Genomic DNA, 13,034 nt, shown 5'->3' with positions numbered 1-13,034 from the left:
GTCCAACCCCGGAAGCTAAATTCCGCCGTTATATCTAGTTCCTCCGGCTTTCTCCACTGCCGGATGCACTCCGCCTAATACTCTCAAGTCCTGAAGACGGCGACGGGACAGGATGGGCAGGGCAACAGAGCCGCGCAGTCCGCTGAGCTACTAAAGAGCGGCGCCTGGAGCCACTCACGTGCGGTGGGCGCGCAGGTCCCGACCCCCGACCAGCGCAGACTGCCGAGAAGCCCCGCGGTAGAACGCGTCGCCCGGCTACCGCCATCGCGTCGTCTTCTCTAGAATCGTCAGGGCCGGGCCTGAGCTCCCACCGACGGCACCCCGGGCCCGGTGCAGTCGCAGGCCTTCCCTCCAATGATTCAGAAGTCACGCCCGGCGCTGCTGCAGCCTCAAGATGTCGGAGACAGGGTGGAAACGCTTATGGTAACCTGCGGGGAAGGGAAGGCAGGGGTTCCGGCATTGCTGGCTCGGGGAGGGAAATTCGGAAGGTTGCCGAGGGTCAGCGGCCCTCGGCGAACCTTTTCTGCCTCCGGGATGCGCGCATAACCGGTTGGGGACGTGGCGGCAGAGATGGAGTTTGACTAAGGGATTAAAAGAGGGGAGGGAGGAAGGAGAGAAGTTGCAGTCCAGTCCTTGGGACAGGCAAGCAAAGGTCTCGCTCCTGTATTGGTAATCTGGGTAGAGGTAGGCGGAATTGCCGGGGCCTTGGCCGGTGTCGGGGGGGAATGTGCCCGTGTGGTCCAGAACGAGGTGCGAGCGCTACGGGACGTTGCTTTGAGTTGGATGCCTAGAATGACAGGTGGGAGGACACCTGGGTAGATATTTGGACCATAGCAAAGCCCGGCAATAACGCTAAGCCTGAGAAGCGGGCGTTGCTCGAGCGCGGTGGGTTGGGGCTGCACAGCGCCCGCGAGCTGGACCAGGTGGACCCTCCCGGCAACCGGTGCGGTTTGCCTGCGTCACGAGGCCACGCCCCTCCCGCGCCTGGATTGGCTGCCGTGTTCGAGCCGCGGGGCTGCCATTGGTGGAGGCGGAGGCTGGGCTCGGCCGGCGAGGATGGTCCGGCTGAGTTGCTGCTAGTGGTGGGTGGAGGCGGGGATGCGGCTTCGTTTTAGGCCGGGAGGGCCAGTTGGCAGCGGCTACTTTTCTCCCTGAGGTCAAGGTCACGGCCCACCTGCGCCGGGGGCAGGGCAGGGGTGTGGGGTTTTTTGTTTTGTTTTTTATCTTTAACAAAGGTGGAGGCGGGGACCGCTCTACGTTGACATCTTATAACATGTGCGTACGTATTTCTTTTTGGGTCCTCCAGCTGTGGCCTGGAGATCTGAATTGGATTTAGGATATAGTTTTTTTAAAGGGGAGTAGGAGTTGCTTGTGGAACCTGTTTGCTAACTATTCAAGTGCTGCTTATTGCCTTTATGTATCTATGTATCATTGTTTGGTTGTTTTTGCCCTACCCCCCCTCAAAAAACAAAAAACAAACAAACAAACAAAAAAGCCAGCTGTATTACTCATTTTATTTACCTTGAATAAATTTGGGCTGTTTAGGAAAAAAAAAAAATCAAACGTGCCTTAAAGGGTATGCCATCCACCATTGACAATATCTTAAGACTATTCAAAATGAAAAGTGTAAATTCTGTCTTTTTAAAACAATTATGTTACCTGTTTGTTTTTTTTTTGTTTTTTTGTTTTTTTTTGGCTGTGTTGGGTCTTCGTTTCTGTGCGAGGGCTTTCTCCAGCTGCGGCAAGCGGGGGCCACTCTTCATCGCGGTGCGCGGGCCTCTCTCTATAGCAACCTCTCTTGTTTCGGAGCACAGGCTCCAGACGCGCAGGCTCAGTAACTGTGGCTTACGGGCCCAGCCGCTCTGCGGCATGTGGGATCCTCCCAGACCAGGGCTCGAACCCGTGTCCCCTGCATCGGCAGGCAGATTCTCAACCACTGCGCCACCAGGGAAGCCCCTGTTTGTTTGTTTTTAACAGAGGTTAATCTATACTTCTGGTTTATATTTTGCATCTGTTCTATGCTAATGGACCTGGAAAATTACAAAGTTAAAAAAGTTATGGGCTCTATGCATGTATCCACAAATATTTATTTAGCCAATAAAATGTCCAGGCAATGTGCTGTAAAAAAAAAACTTTAAGAAAATAGTTCCTGCAATGGAGGACAGTGTGTTGGGCATTGGGGAGCAGTATACAGTAGTTCCATACACAACCTGTGAGAGCATTAGAGAGGCAGCTCCAAAGAGAACTGCTTAGAAGCTGTAACCGCAGGTCATTCCTACAGCCTTACTGGAGCAAAGGGCTGGAGGGAGCCAGGGGAGAGTCCCCTGTCCAGGGATGTGGCCTGCAGGGTCCTCTAAGCCTTATCCTGTGGAATTGTGCTCAAGGGAGAGCCATGTGCAGATTTCCTGTTAGATGAAGTGATTCGTTCATTCTTTTTTTTTTTTTTTTTTAAATTTATATTTGGCCGTGTTGGGTCTTCGTTTCTGTGCAAGGGCTTTCTCTAGTTGCGGCGAGCGCGGGCTACTCTTCGTTGTAATGAGCGGGCTTCTCACTGCGGTGGCTTCTCTTGTTGCAGAGCAGGGGCTCTACGCGCGTGGGCTTCAGTAGTTGTGGCTCGCAGGCTCTAGAGCACAGGCTCAGTAGTTGTGGCGCACGGGCTTAGTTGCTTCGCGGCATGTGGTATCTTCCCGGACCAGGGCTCGAACCCGTGTGCCCTGCATTGGCAGGTGGATTCTTAACCACTGTGCTACCAGGGAAGTCCCTGATTCATTCATTCTTGATTGTTGAGCACGTGCTGTGGACCAGGCTCCGTGGTCAGTGCTGGAGGAACCACCATGAACAGGAGAGTCCAGGCCTCCTCTGTCCTTGACCCTCAGTCATAAGGCAGGTGGGCTCCGGCGCCGTGGAAGCACTGAAGAGGAGCGCTGAACGCGAGTGTGGGGTTAGGGTAGATCAATGGCAGGGTGTTCACTGGGATGGAGTGTCCTGGAGGAGAGGCACATGGGGGGTGAGGGAGAAAGATGAGTTCAGGTTTGGAAATGTCAACGCACGGTGCCTGTGGGACATCAGATTAAGTGGATATGGGAGTCTGCGGAAGACAGGTTGCAAGTGTGGACAGAAGGGTGGAAAAGAAGAGGCTCTGCATGTGAAGGAGGAGAGGCCAGGGATGTGGGAGGAAGATCAGGACAGTGTTAATCCCAGAAGCCGGAGGCAGAGCACATTTCCAGAAGGAGCTGGTGGTGGTCAACAGCCAACAGCAGAATGCTGCTGAGCTGCCTGGGAAGTGCCCTGGACTGTCACTTAGACTGCGAGGGATGGTGAAAAAAGCATGAACTTTGAGTCCTAGCCAATGGCTTCAAACCCTGTGACTTAGGATACATTGTCATCCCTGTGAGCTCCAGTTTCATCTGGAAAATGGGTTTGAACATCTAGCTCTTATGAGCATTGTGAGGTTTCGAGCTGTTGTATATGGATGCCTCACCCCAGGCTGCTCTGGTAGCGGGGGTTGGCACTGCTGAGGCCGGAGACCCCCAAGGAGATCACTAGGATGGATCAGTTGGGGGCAGGCTCTGGGAGGAATGAGGGGTCATCAGCAGGAGTTGGTCATGAAACAGTGGGTAGACCAAGGAGTCTTATTTGTCTCCCAAATGTCCTGCTGGGACATGAAGGAGAGGCAAGCATGTGGAGAACCGTGGACAGAGTTTCCATTAGGGGATGTTGAGTTTGAGATGCCTACAGGCCATTCGAGGGGAGGTGGGGGAAGCATGGGGACAGTGGACTCGGGGAGAGAGGCTGAAGTGGGCTGGAGGTGTGGGCGTTGCCGGCATGTGTGTGTCGAGCATGGTGTGGTGTGGAGGTGAGGGTGCCCTGAGAGGCCGCAGCTACGGGGAGATAAGAGGAACAGCAACATCTGTGGCTGGGGAAAGGAGGCTTAGAAGGGCAGCCAGAAACCAAAAAGAGAGGAGCGGCGATCAGCTGTTTCAAATGTACCAGAGAGGCCAAGTAAGAGAAGGCCACAGATGGGAAAGGGATCCTGCGGTATGGCAGGTCCTTGGGTGAGGCAGCTTTAGTGGAGGGGCTTTATCTGGATGGCAGACTTTGGGGACCTGAAGGGAGACTAGTGAAGAGGGAGTGGAGATGATGTGGCATCAGGCTGGAAAGATGGGGGGCTTTCAAGCTTGTTCCAGACAAAGGAGAAGATGTCAGTGGAAGTAAGAGGCTGAGTATGCAGGGAAGAGAGGCTCACTGATGCCACAAAGGTTCGGATGAGGCTGAGAAACAAAATTTGTGGGAATATGGGTTAGCAAAAGGAGCAGGACACACATCTGATGAAGTTGTTCCCATCTGGCTTGGTTGTACTTGTGGTCTTACCTTTGATGCTTGGAAGGCTATTTGAACGTGGTTATAAGCTCCAGTATTCATTATCTGAACTTATTAAGTCCTTTTAAGGAATTCCAGTTATAAATTGAGACTTGCTCTTTTGGTGAAACGTGGAATAATCTCTCTTCTCCATGAAACAAATAGCACAGATTACAAACATTTTGGTTGCGGGTAGGTAGTTTTTTTGACGTGTATAACAGGTAACTTCATCTTAGTAGCATTTTAGAACTATAGTATGCCATTTATTAAAAAGTAATAATGCATCATAATTATAAAGATTTCCATGTGGAACTATGTGTATCTCTATTAGGCTAAAGATAGTTTATACTGATGTCTCCTACCTGGTCTGTTATGACATGGATATTGTAACCGTCTCCCTTTGTTTGTCTGTGACTTCCCACTCCAGTGGTAAGAAACCTGGCTTCCACCATTTGTCATTAAATTCAGTGCTTGTTCCATTCGAAAAATAAAAAAGAACAAAGAAAAAATTTAAAAAAAGAAAATGGAAAAAAAAAAAGTAATAGTGCAAATGCCATTTAATGAGAAGAGAGAAGATCTTTGGATGGAGTTTGCCAAGTGTCTCCTTTGGAAAAGAGGACATTTGTTTCCTGCTTGGATTTTTAAAAGTGTGTTTTCACAACCATTTGATGAGTCTGGATTCCGGGGCGTGCCGTGGGGCCTCTGGAGTGCGCTTGGGGGAAACACAGTCAGTCTGCGAGGCAGTCCTGCCCTTCTGGATGCCGCCTCTCGATTAGACAGTGTGTGTGACTCTCCCGGCTTAGAGGACAGCCAGCAAACCCAGGAGTGGCTGCTAGCCTGTGGCGCCCCTGCGATCTGTTTAGGTCTCAGTGAGACGAATGAGTATATGACCTGGGGAAAGTTTTACATTAAGGAAATGCATGGGTTTTACAGAAAGTGGCACAGACGTTTCACATTGTACCTGCTCACTTACAGTTTCACTTCCTTTGTCTTACTCCTGTAAATAGCCTGCAGGCCCTACAACCAAGGGAACCTGAAACCAGCAGTTCAGAGTTAAAACACTGTTCAATTGATTTTTGCTTTTGTGACGAGAAGGAGTTGGCCAGTAACTTACCGTCAAAACAAGTAGGGAGGTGTGGTCAGTGGCATAATTCACAGATGGAAATAACCGTGTTGCTCAGTAGGAGCCAAGTTATCCATAAGTTTTTAATTATCAGTAATTACTAAAGTTGTTATCAGTAAGACCAGAGAGCTACCTCTTGGAGTATACTGTGTTCTCAACAACATTCCAACACTGTTCATTCCTGGCTATGCTTTTCCCTTCTGTGAAGTCTGACACTAATACAGGGCGCCACCAGGTGAGTTTCTAAGAGATCCTTACACTGGTCCAGGTGTGGCGAAGGCTGGGACAAAGCTGCTGACACAGTGTTCTCTTGCCCTGCAGTTGCAGCCCGTGATCAAAGCTTTCCTGTGTGGCTCCATCAGTGGGACCTGCTCTACCCTCCTTTTCCAACCCCTGGATCTCCTCAAAACGCGCCTGCAGACCCTCCAGCCCTCAGCCCATGGGTGAGGCCTGCTGCCCCCTCCCCCCGCCCCCTCCCCCCCTTTTCACTGAAGAACTGGTTTCAACAACTTCTCTCAGACACTGGCGCATCTTTACTGTGTTCAGTCAACTTCCATTCTGTTGGATGAGCAAAGAGAAACACAGGCCAGGCCCAGCTTTCATGTGTTTTATATATACTCTGTTATATTCGACACTTCTCTTAATTAAGTGGGGTCCCACTTCTCTTAATTAAGTGGGGTCCTTCCCTGAGTAGCTTCCTGGGATCTGCCTTGGTGACGTTTGCATTTTCCTGTGCCAGCCTGTAATGTCATAACTGTGCTGCCTGGCACAAGTAGTGGGTGGTTTTCTGGAAATAAGGTAGGTATTGAGTGTCTCTTGTGTGCCCCCGATTGGGCTCAGCCCTCTGGGAAGTGCACAGAGTGTATGTAAAATGAGAAGTTATCCCATTGCTTGCAGTGTGAATGGACAAAGAATCACGTACCTGCCACATCGTGAACGCACAGGAACTCAGAGTAACTCCAAGATGCCTTTTAGAGATTCTTAAGTGTTCTAGAAAAGAGTCCATACAGAGAGGTCTGTGAGTGGGGAGTTCTTTCACCAGGATGTGGTCTAAGTGACTTCTCCTTCCTTGCCTCCGTTTTGTCTGCTTTCAGATCCAGACGTGTTGGGATGTTGGCTCTGCTCTTGAATGTGGTTCGCACGGAGAGTCTGTTGGGCCTCTGGAAAGGGATGTCCCCCGTAAGCTGCCTTTTGGGTCTTGTCTTGCACCCCCTCCTTTAATAACTAGCCGTCTCTCATCCACCTCACACCTCCTCTCTTTTAAGGGAACGTGAGGTTGGAGGTGGTGGGAGGGTCTTTCTGGTCTTCCTGCCCATCCCTCTCACTGTCGCTGGCTTCCATTTGAGGGCCCTGGGAGTAGCACACCTGTGTGCCCTGGGCACGACTTCTTAGTGCAGCATGAAGTCCTAGAGCAGAGGCAGCTGGCGCCCCACCTGTCAACAGGCCTTGCCCTCACCCCTCCAGTCCCTCCACACCTGCATTTCTTCGCCTAGACAGCTTTTTCTGGCCTTAGGAACTCACTTTGCTGGAAATGTCAGGGAATTCACGCTCACCCCAGCCCCGCAGCAGCCCTTAACCAATGAAAGACGAGAGCTGATGTTTAAAACTTCCCTTTCCTCCTCAGGTGGCAGGGTAACACTGATTCCCAGAGTTCCCCAGAGGGATTCCGTTGCCCATGGCAATAACTGATGAGATGACACACTCTTTGTTGGCTGCCTTCTCTCCCATCTCATTTCCATACTCTCCCATTGGTGTTCCCTCCACACCTTAAATCGACTCCTTGCATGCGAATCCTGGGTCTTCTTTGGGGAAATCCAGCTCAGACAGGATCTTACGTGTTGGTGTTTGATTCCGTTCCTCCCTCCGACTTGTTCCGCAGTCCATCGTGAGGTGCGTCCCTGGCGTTGGAATCTACTTTGGCACTCTCTACTCTTTGAAGCAGTACTTCCTGCGAGGCCATCCCCCGACCGCCCTGGAGTCAGTTATACTGGGGGTGGGCTCCCGCTCTGTTGCGGGGGTCTGCATGTCACCCATCACTGTGATCAAGACACGGTACGAGGTGAGTGGGCAAACAGAGACACTGGGCTCTTGAGTCAAGTGGCCGCTGATGCCACCTCCCGATTTATAACCTAACACAGGGTCAATGTGGTCAGAGAACTCATCTGTGTAGTCAGGCCAAGCACATGCAAACCAGAGCCGCCAGGGCTCCGGTAATGCACCCTGAGGATGGCTTGGTTCAGTGCGCAAACCCAGGGCCACTGTGCCAGCCATTGGTTCTGTGCTTCCTTTGCAGAGCGGGCGGTACGGCTATGAGAGCATCTATGCGGCCCTGAGGAGCATCTATCACAGCGAGGGGTACCGGGGTCTCTTCAGTGGCCTGACAGCAACACTCCTTCGTGATGCCCCCTTTTCCGGAATCTACTTGATGTTTTACAACCAGACGAAAAACATTGTGCTTCATGGTACGGGTAAAGGAAGGTGTGGGAAGAGATATCCCTCGAGAGAGCACATCCTCACCACTTTCTCTGAGATAGGAGACTATTCGTTGTTCTTAGCAGCTCCAGATTCTTATCCTAGTTTTAGAGACCGAGCCATATCTGCATTGTGTCAGGCTTGGGATCCGGTGCTGGGATGCAAGGGCGGCCATGAAGACATGGTCCCTGCCCTTTTGAGTTTATAGCTTCCTAAGGCAGACTACTGATAGTATGTAATTCTTGAGTCGGGTAGGGGGTAGGATAAAGCTCATTTTGCATAGGCTTTGCAGCAATACTTCCCACATTTGCCTGATCTTAAGAATTCTGGGTCCTACCCAAGGCATCCTAAATCAGAAGCTTTGGGGTAAGACCTGAGAGACTGTATTTTTCAAGAAGCACTTGTGATTCTTATCAGACAAGTTTGGGAAATCCAATGGGTTAGGAGCTAGGAGAAAAATATTTTCATGTCCCTTGCTGTGCTCCTAGTTAACATTGTTTTGAGCCCTCTGTTTGGATGGAGGGAAAGATGCCAAACCCCTAGCATTCTGGCAGGCCCACCCTTCCAGTAAGCTCGTGTTGTCAAGACATGGGCAAAATCAACAGGCAGTAAACATCCACCCAAGCAGAGCCAGGCATTGATAGAAACATCCGGTAAAGTGAACCTGCATTCAGTAAGGTGTCTATGGATAATGTGAGCAAGGAATTGCAACCAAAGTCATTTAATTGGGAAAGGCAGAATGCCACCCCCATGACAGTGGTGTCAGTTGGGGTGCTTTGGGAGATTTGCTGCTTCTCCCCAGGCACCAGGAGGTGTGACACTACAGGTCACAGCCTTACTTTACAGGAGAAAGTTAAGGCAATAAGGGAGCTTGGATATACATTCTTAACTTCTTCATCCATCCTAAAATTTTTTTAAAATTTGGTATTTAGAAATCATTTTATTGCTTACCAAAAAAGCCACAAGAATAGTACCTATAACTCCATAGCTCTTTATTATTCTATGTGTATAATTGTTTTCCTCAAACCATTTGAGAATAAGTTGCAGACATGATGCCTCTTTACCCTTAAATACATCAGTGTGTACTTCCTAAGAACAAATGCATTCTTGTATAACCATCGATAGTTTTTTCATCTGTAGTCTTGATTTCTCCAATTTTCCCAATAATGTATTTTGTAACAATTTTTATTTTTTATTTTCAAGAGTATAAGCCAGTTATATAACCTCAGCGTGGGTTTCCCTGATGTTTCCTTTCAACTAGATTCGTTTATACCTTTTTAGCAAAGAGGAGCACATAATTGAGGTTGTGTCTGAAGTGCCTTATATCAGGAAGCTCATGACATCCGTCTGACGCACTGTGGGTGATGTTAACTTTTTATGACTATAAAAAGTATCTCCACTGAAAGCTCAATTGTTCTTTTGTAATTTCTAAGTATCTCTGTGGGGAGATACTTTGAATCTATATAAATCTATATAACACCTCCTGTCCTTTCATCCATATATTTTAGCATCAGTGAATGACTCTTGCCTGAATCAATTATGCTGATGGTTGTAAAAAGGTGAACTTTTAGTTCCATTATCCTACTTACACTGATTAGTTTAGATTTGGAATTCTTAGCCTTGTTTGAATCCAGACCCTTCTGGCTTTCAGGAAGAATTAGTGGGCAACTTGGCATGGATATTTATCTGATGAATGTGGGATTTATTTATAACTGAATGTTGCCTTTGTCCTGTTTCAGACCAGTTGGATGCAGTCCTTGTTCCCGTTGTAAATTTCAGTTGTGGGATATTTGCTGGGATTCTGGCCTCACTGGTAACTCAACCTGCAGATGTTATCAAAACTCACATGCAGCTCTCCCCAATGAAATTCCGGTGGATTGGCCAGGCAGTGACACTCATTTTCAAAGTAAGGCTTCAGAATAAATATTGGTTCATATTGTGGTTAAGGCTCTCTCTCTAAGGCGGTAGCTCTTATCCTTTACATGGTAGAATCACCTGGGGGAGCTTTTAAAAAAATCCTGATTCCCAGCTCATAACCTGGGCTTATCATATTAGAATCTCTGGGGGAGATGAAACCCTGGCATCAGTATTTTAAGTTCCCTGGTGATTCCAATGTGTTGCCAAGGTTGAGAATTACTGCTAAAAATCTATGGTTGTGGGGTTTTTTGTTGTTGTTGTTTTGGTTTTGTTTGTTTAGGGAGGGAGCCTGACATTGGGACAACCTGTGATATTTGTTAAACATGCATATTGTTGGGCTCTACCCCAGACCTACCTAGTCAGGCGATCTGGGAGGACTCCTTAACCTAATCAAGGACCTAGGAGAAAATGTAGTCAGAAAAAAATCACAAGCACATTGTTTTGTTTCCAGGAGTTTGTGCTAATGCAGATGGACAGATGGTATTGAAGATAAAAAGTACAGTAATTGTAAAGTACACTAAAATGCTATTTAAAAGCCACTGAGTAAGCCCTTTGGAAACATGTACTGTTATCAGATATTCTTTTTGAAAGTAAATTTCTCACCTAGATCTTTAGATGTTTCTGTACTTCTCAATTTTTGTATGTAGCACAGGGCACATGTAAGCATCTGCAGCAAGTATCTGACTTACCCTAGATATAAGCAAGTATTTGTGAATCTGATCATATTCATCACACTGCTTAGGTTGCCTGCTTTCTTATTCTTTATACCTAAAATCATGAAGTTTGAAAATAGAGTCTTCAGTATATGTGAAGATGGTAAGATTTTTCAGCTAAGAAATAAATTCCCCTGGATGGAGCAAGCCTAAAAAAGATAAAGCTTAGCAACTACTCCAAAAAAATTTTTTTTTAGTTAATTGCCTCCTTGGACCCAGTATTCATAGTTTTAACATTATTTATAAAAGTCTAAAAAGTAAGACTTAACAATGGGGTAATGCAGAGAGAGATCCTCACTCTCGTGCCAGGTATATAACTGTATCGCTGCTTTAGTCCCAGGGTTTTGGCCTCCATTTTCCTCCTAGGACTATGGGCTGCGTGGCTTCTTCCAAGGCGGTGTCCCCCGGGCCCTCCGCAGAACTCTGATGGCAGCCATGGCGTGGACAGTCTACGAAGAGATGATGGCCAAGATGGGCCTGCAGTCCTGACCGAGCCGGGACCAGGCAGAGATGGGATCTGTTGCCCTGCCTGGTTTCTGCCAAGGGCCTCTTCATCTCACTGCCCTGGAGTCGGACGAAGTCCTATCTGGAGAGCCAGGCAAACACGTCACCTTCAGTTACCCAGCTCAAGAAGAGAATAGGTGGGCCCGACTCAAGCCTTCCAGACCTCCCAGAAGAGGAGTCACTGACATGGACATCATATTGGGGAGTTAGGAGAAGGGTTTGCATACCCTGCAAGGCTACTTGAAAAGGCATTTCCAGAGAGTGCTCTGTCCGGTGGCTCTGCTCAGCCACCCACTGCACCACAGTGCCTCTTTGGATCTGCTCTTGGGCAGCACAGCGCCAGGGATGCTGTGGGCCGCCTGCAGTGGCGGAGGAGTTCCAGCAGCCAGGCTGGATCTGCTGAGAGAGGAGTCACTGTCACCAGGCTGAAGTCTGCCTCTGAGGTGATGTTAGGATGAGGAAGAACAGATGTCACGACTTCATTGGTTCCTCATTGACTTCTCAGAGGCTCCGGAGAAGGGGGGCAGTGGCTTCCTAGCCCCTAAGTGTCCAAATAATATTGTCTGATCTTGGCTCCGGCACTGTTTCAACTCCAAGTTGCTCTGGCATTTTTCTGCAGCTAAAGTTGGATAAATAAAGTGAAGCACTTTATCATTGAAAAACCTCAGGTGCCATGACTCCGCTCTAAAATAACAAAATAGTCTAAGGTGGCTGACTCTTGATCTGTATAGGTCCTCAAACCTAAAATTTTTAAAAATAGCTTTATTTTGCATATCATACAATTCATCCATTCCAAATAGACAATTCTGTGATTGTTTTAGTAACTTTACTGACTGGTGCAGCCATCACCATAAATCGGTTTCAGAACACAGTCACCCCTCCCCCCCCAATAAGATCTCTTATTTACAATTAACCCTCGTTCCCAGCCCCAGCACAGCCCAGGTAGCCACTGAACTGCTTTCTGTGTATAAATTTGCCTTTTCTGTGCACTTCCTACATAGTCATACACTACGTAGTGTGTTGTATCTGGCTTCTTTCACTTAGCATAACGTTTTGGAGGTTCATCCATGATGTAGCATGTTCAACACTTTATCCTTTTTTTATGGCCAAATAATATTGTGTGCCTATTTTATTTATCCATTCATCAGTTGATGAATGTGTGAATTGTTAGCACTTTTTGGCACTTACGAATATCGTCACTATGAACATTCACGTATGAATCATTTGTGTATTTTCATTTCCCTTGTGTACATGCCTAGGAGTGGAATTACTGGATCATGTGGTAACCATGTTTAACCATTTGAGAAACTACCAGACTGTTTCCAAAGTGGCAGCACCATTTAACATCACCACCAGAAGGTTACGAGGGTTCTGATTTCCACACACCCTCCTCAACACTTGTTATTGTCTGTTTTATTTATTGTAGTCATTCTAGTGGGTTCTATCAACTTTCAAGCTTAGGAAGGGGCTGTTGTTTTATCCAAACAGCAGAACGGGGAAGTTTGATCTCCTGGTTAAGAACATGGGCTGTGATCCAGGCGACCTAGGTTAAAAGGCTGGCTCTCCACCTACTTAGACACATTTGAAATTGTCCCCAGGGGATGGGGATAGTAATATTTCCTACTTCCCAGGGTGGTGGCAAGGGTTAAATGAGCATATGTTTCTGGCGCATTACATTAGTTTCCTAGGGCTGCCACAGCAAACTACCACAAATCGGGTGGCTTCTAACAAATTTATTCTCTCAGCTTGGAGCCTATAAGTCTGAAATCAAGATGTCCGTAAGGCCATACTCTCTGAAGGCTCTAGGGGAAGATGGTTCCTGTCTCTTCCAGTTTATCCCATGATGGCTGGCAATTCTTGGCGTTCATCACTCCAATCTCTGTCTCTGTCTTCACAATGCTTTCTCCCCCGTGTGTCTCTCTGTCCAAATTTCCATCTCTTTTTAA

At 47.9% G+C, this 13,034-nt stretch overlaps 1 protein-coding gene across 3 annotated transcripts; it reads left to right on the top strand.

The window, feature by feature from the left end:
• Window positions 1-8: 8 nt before the first annotated feature.
• Window positions 9-11,750, top strand: SLC25A38 (solute carrier family 25 member 38). Of its 3 annotated transcripts, none has more exons than XM_082412981.1 (7): window positions 11-423; window positions 5,804-5,925; window positions 6,577-6,661; window positions 7,362-7,541; window positions 7,776-7,944; window positions 9,694-9,860; window positions 10,919-11,146. In XM_082412981.1, the coding sequence occupies exons 1-7, from the start codon at window positions 355-357 to the stop codon at window positions 11,009-11,011; spliced, it is 885 nt and encodes a 294-aa protein (XP_082269107.1). In that variant the 5' UTR covers window positions 11-354; the 3' UTR covers window positions 11,012-11,146. The 3 variants fall into 3 exon arrangements, with proteins under 3 accessions (XP_082269108.1, XP_082269107.1, XP_082269106.1); XM_082412980.1 differs by having other exon boundaries at window positions 16-423; window positions 10,951-11,750; XM_082412982.1 differs by lacking the exon at window positions 9,694-9,860 and having other exon boundaries at window positions 9-423; window positions 10,951-11,750.
• Window positions 11,751-13,034: the final 1,284 nt, after the last annotated feature.

Source organism: Balaenoptera physalus, assembly GCF_965194825.1.
Source record: "Balaenoptera physalus genome assembly, chromosome: 11".
Lineage (NCBI taxonomy): Eukaryota > Metazoa > Chordata > Mammalia > Artiodactyla > Balaenopteridae > Balaenoptera > Balaenoptera physalus.
Note: the sequence above shows the minus strand (reverse complement) of the source record. Positions and strands in the feature narration are given on the sequence as shown.

What these genes read in the sequence shown, in the direction of transcription:
- SLC25A38 (XM_082412980.1), top strand. Translation starts at nt 355, where the DNA reads ATGATTCAGAAGTCACGCCCGGCGCTGCTGCAGCCTCAAGATGTCGGA. An exon ending in ACAGGGTGGAAACGCTTATG is followed by an intron (nt 424 to 5,803) that starts GTAACCTGCGGG and finishes CTTGCCCTGCAG; the next exon opens with TTGCAGCCCGTGATCAAAGC. An exon ending in TCTGGAAAGGGATGTCCCCC is followed by an intron (nt 6,662 to 7,361) that starts GTAAGCTGCCTT and finishes CTTGTTCCGCAG; the next exon opens with TCCATCGTGAGGTGCGTCCC.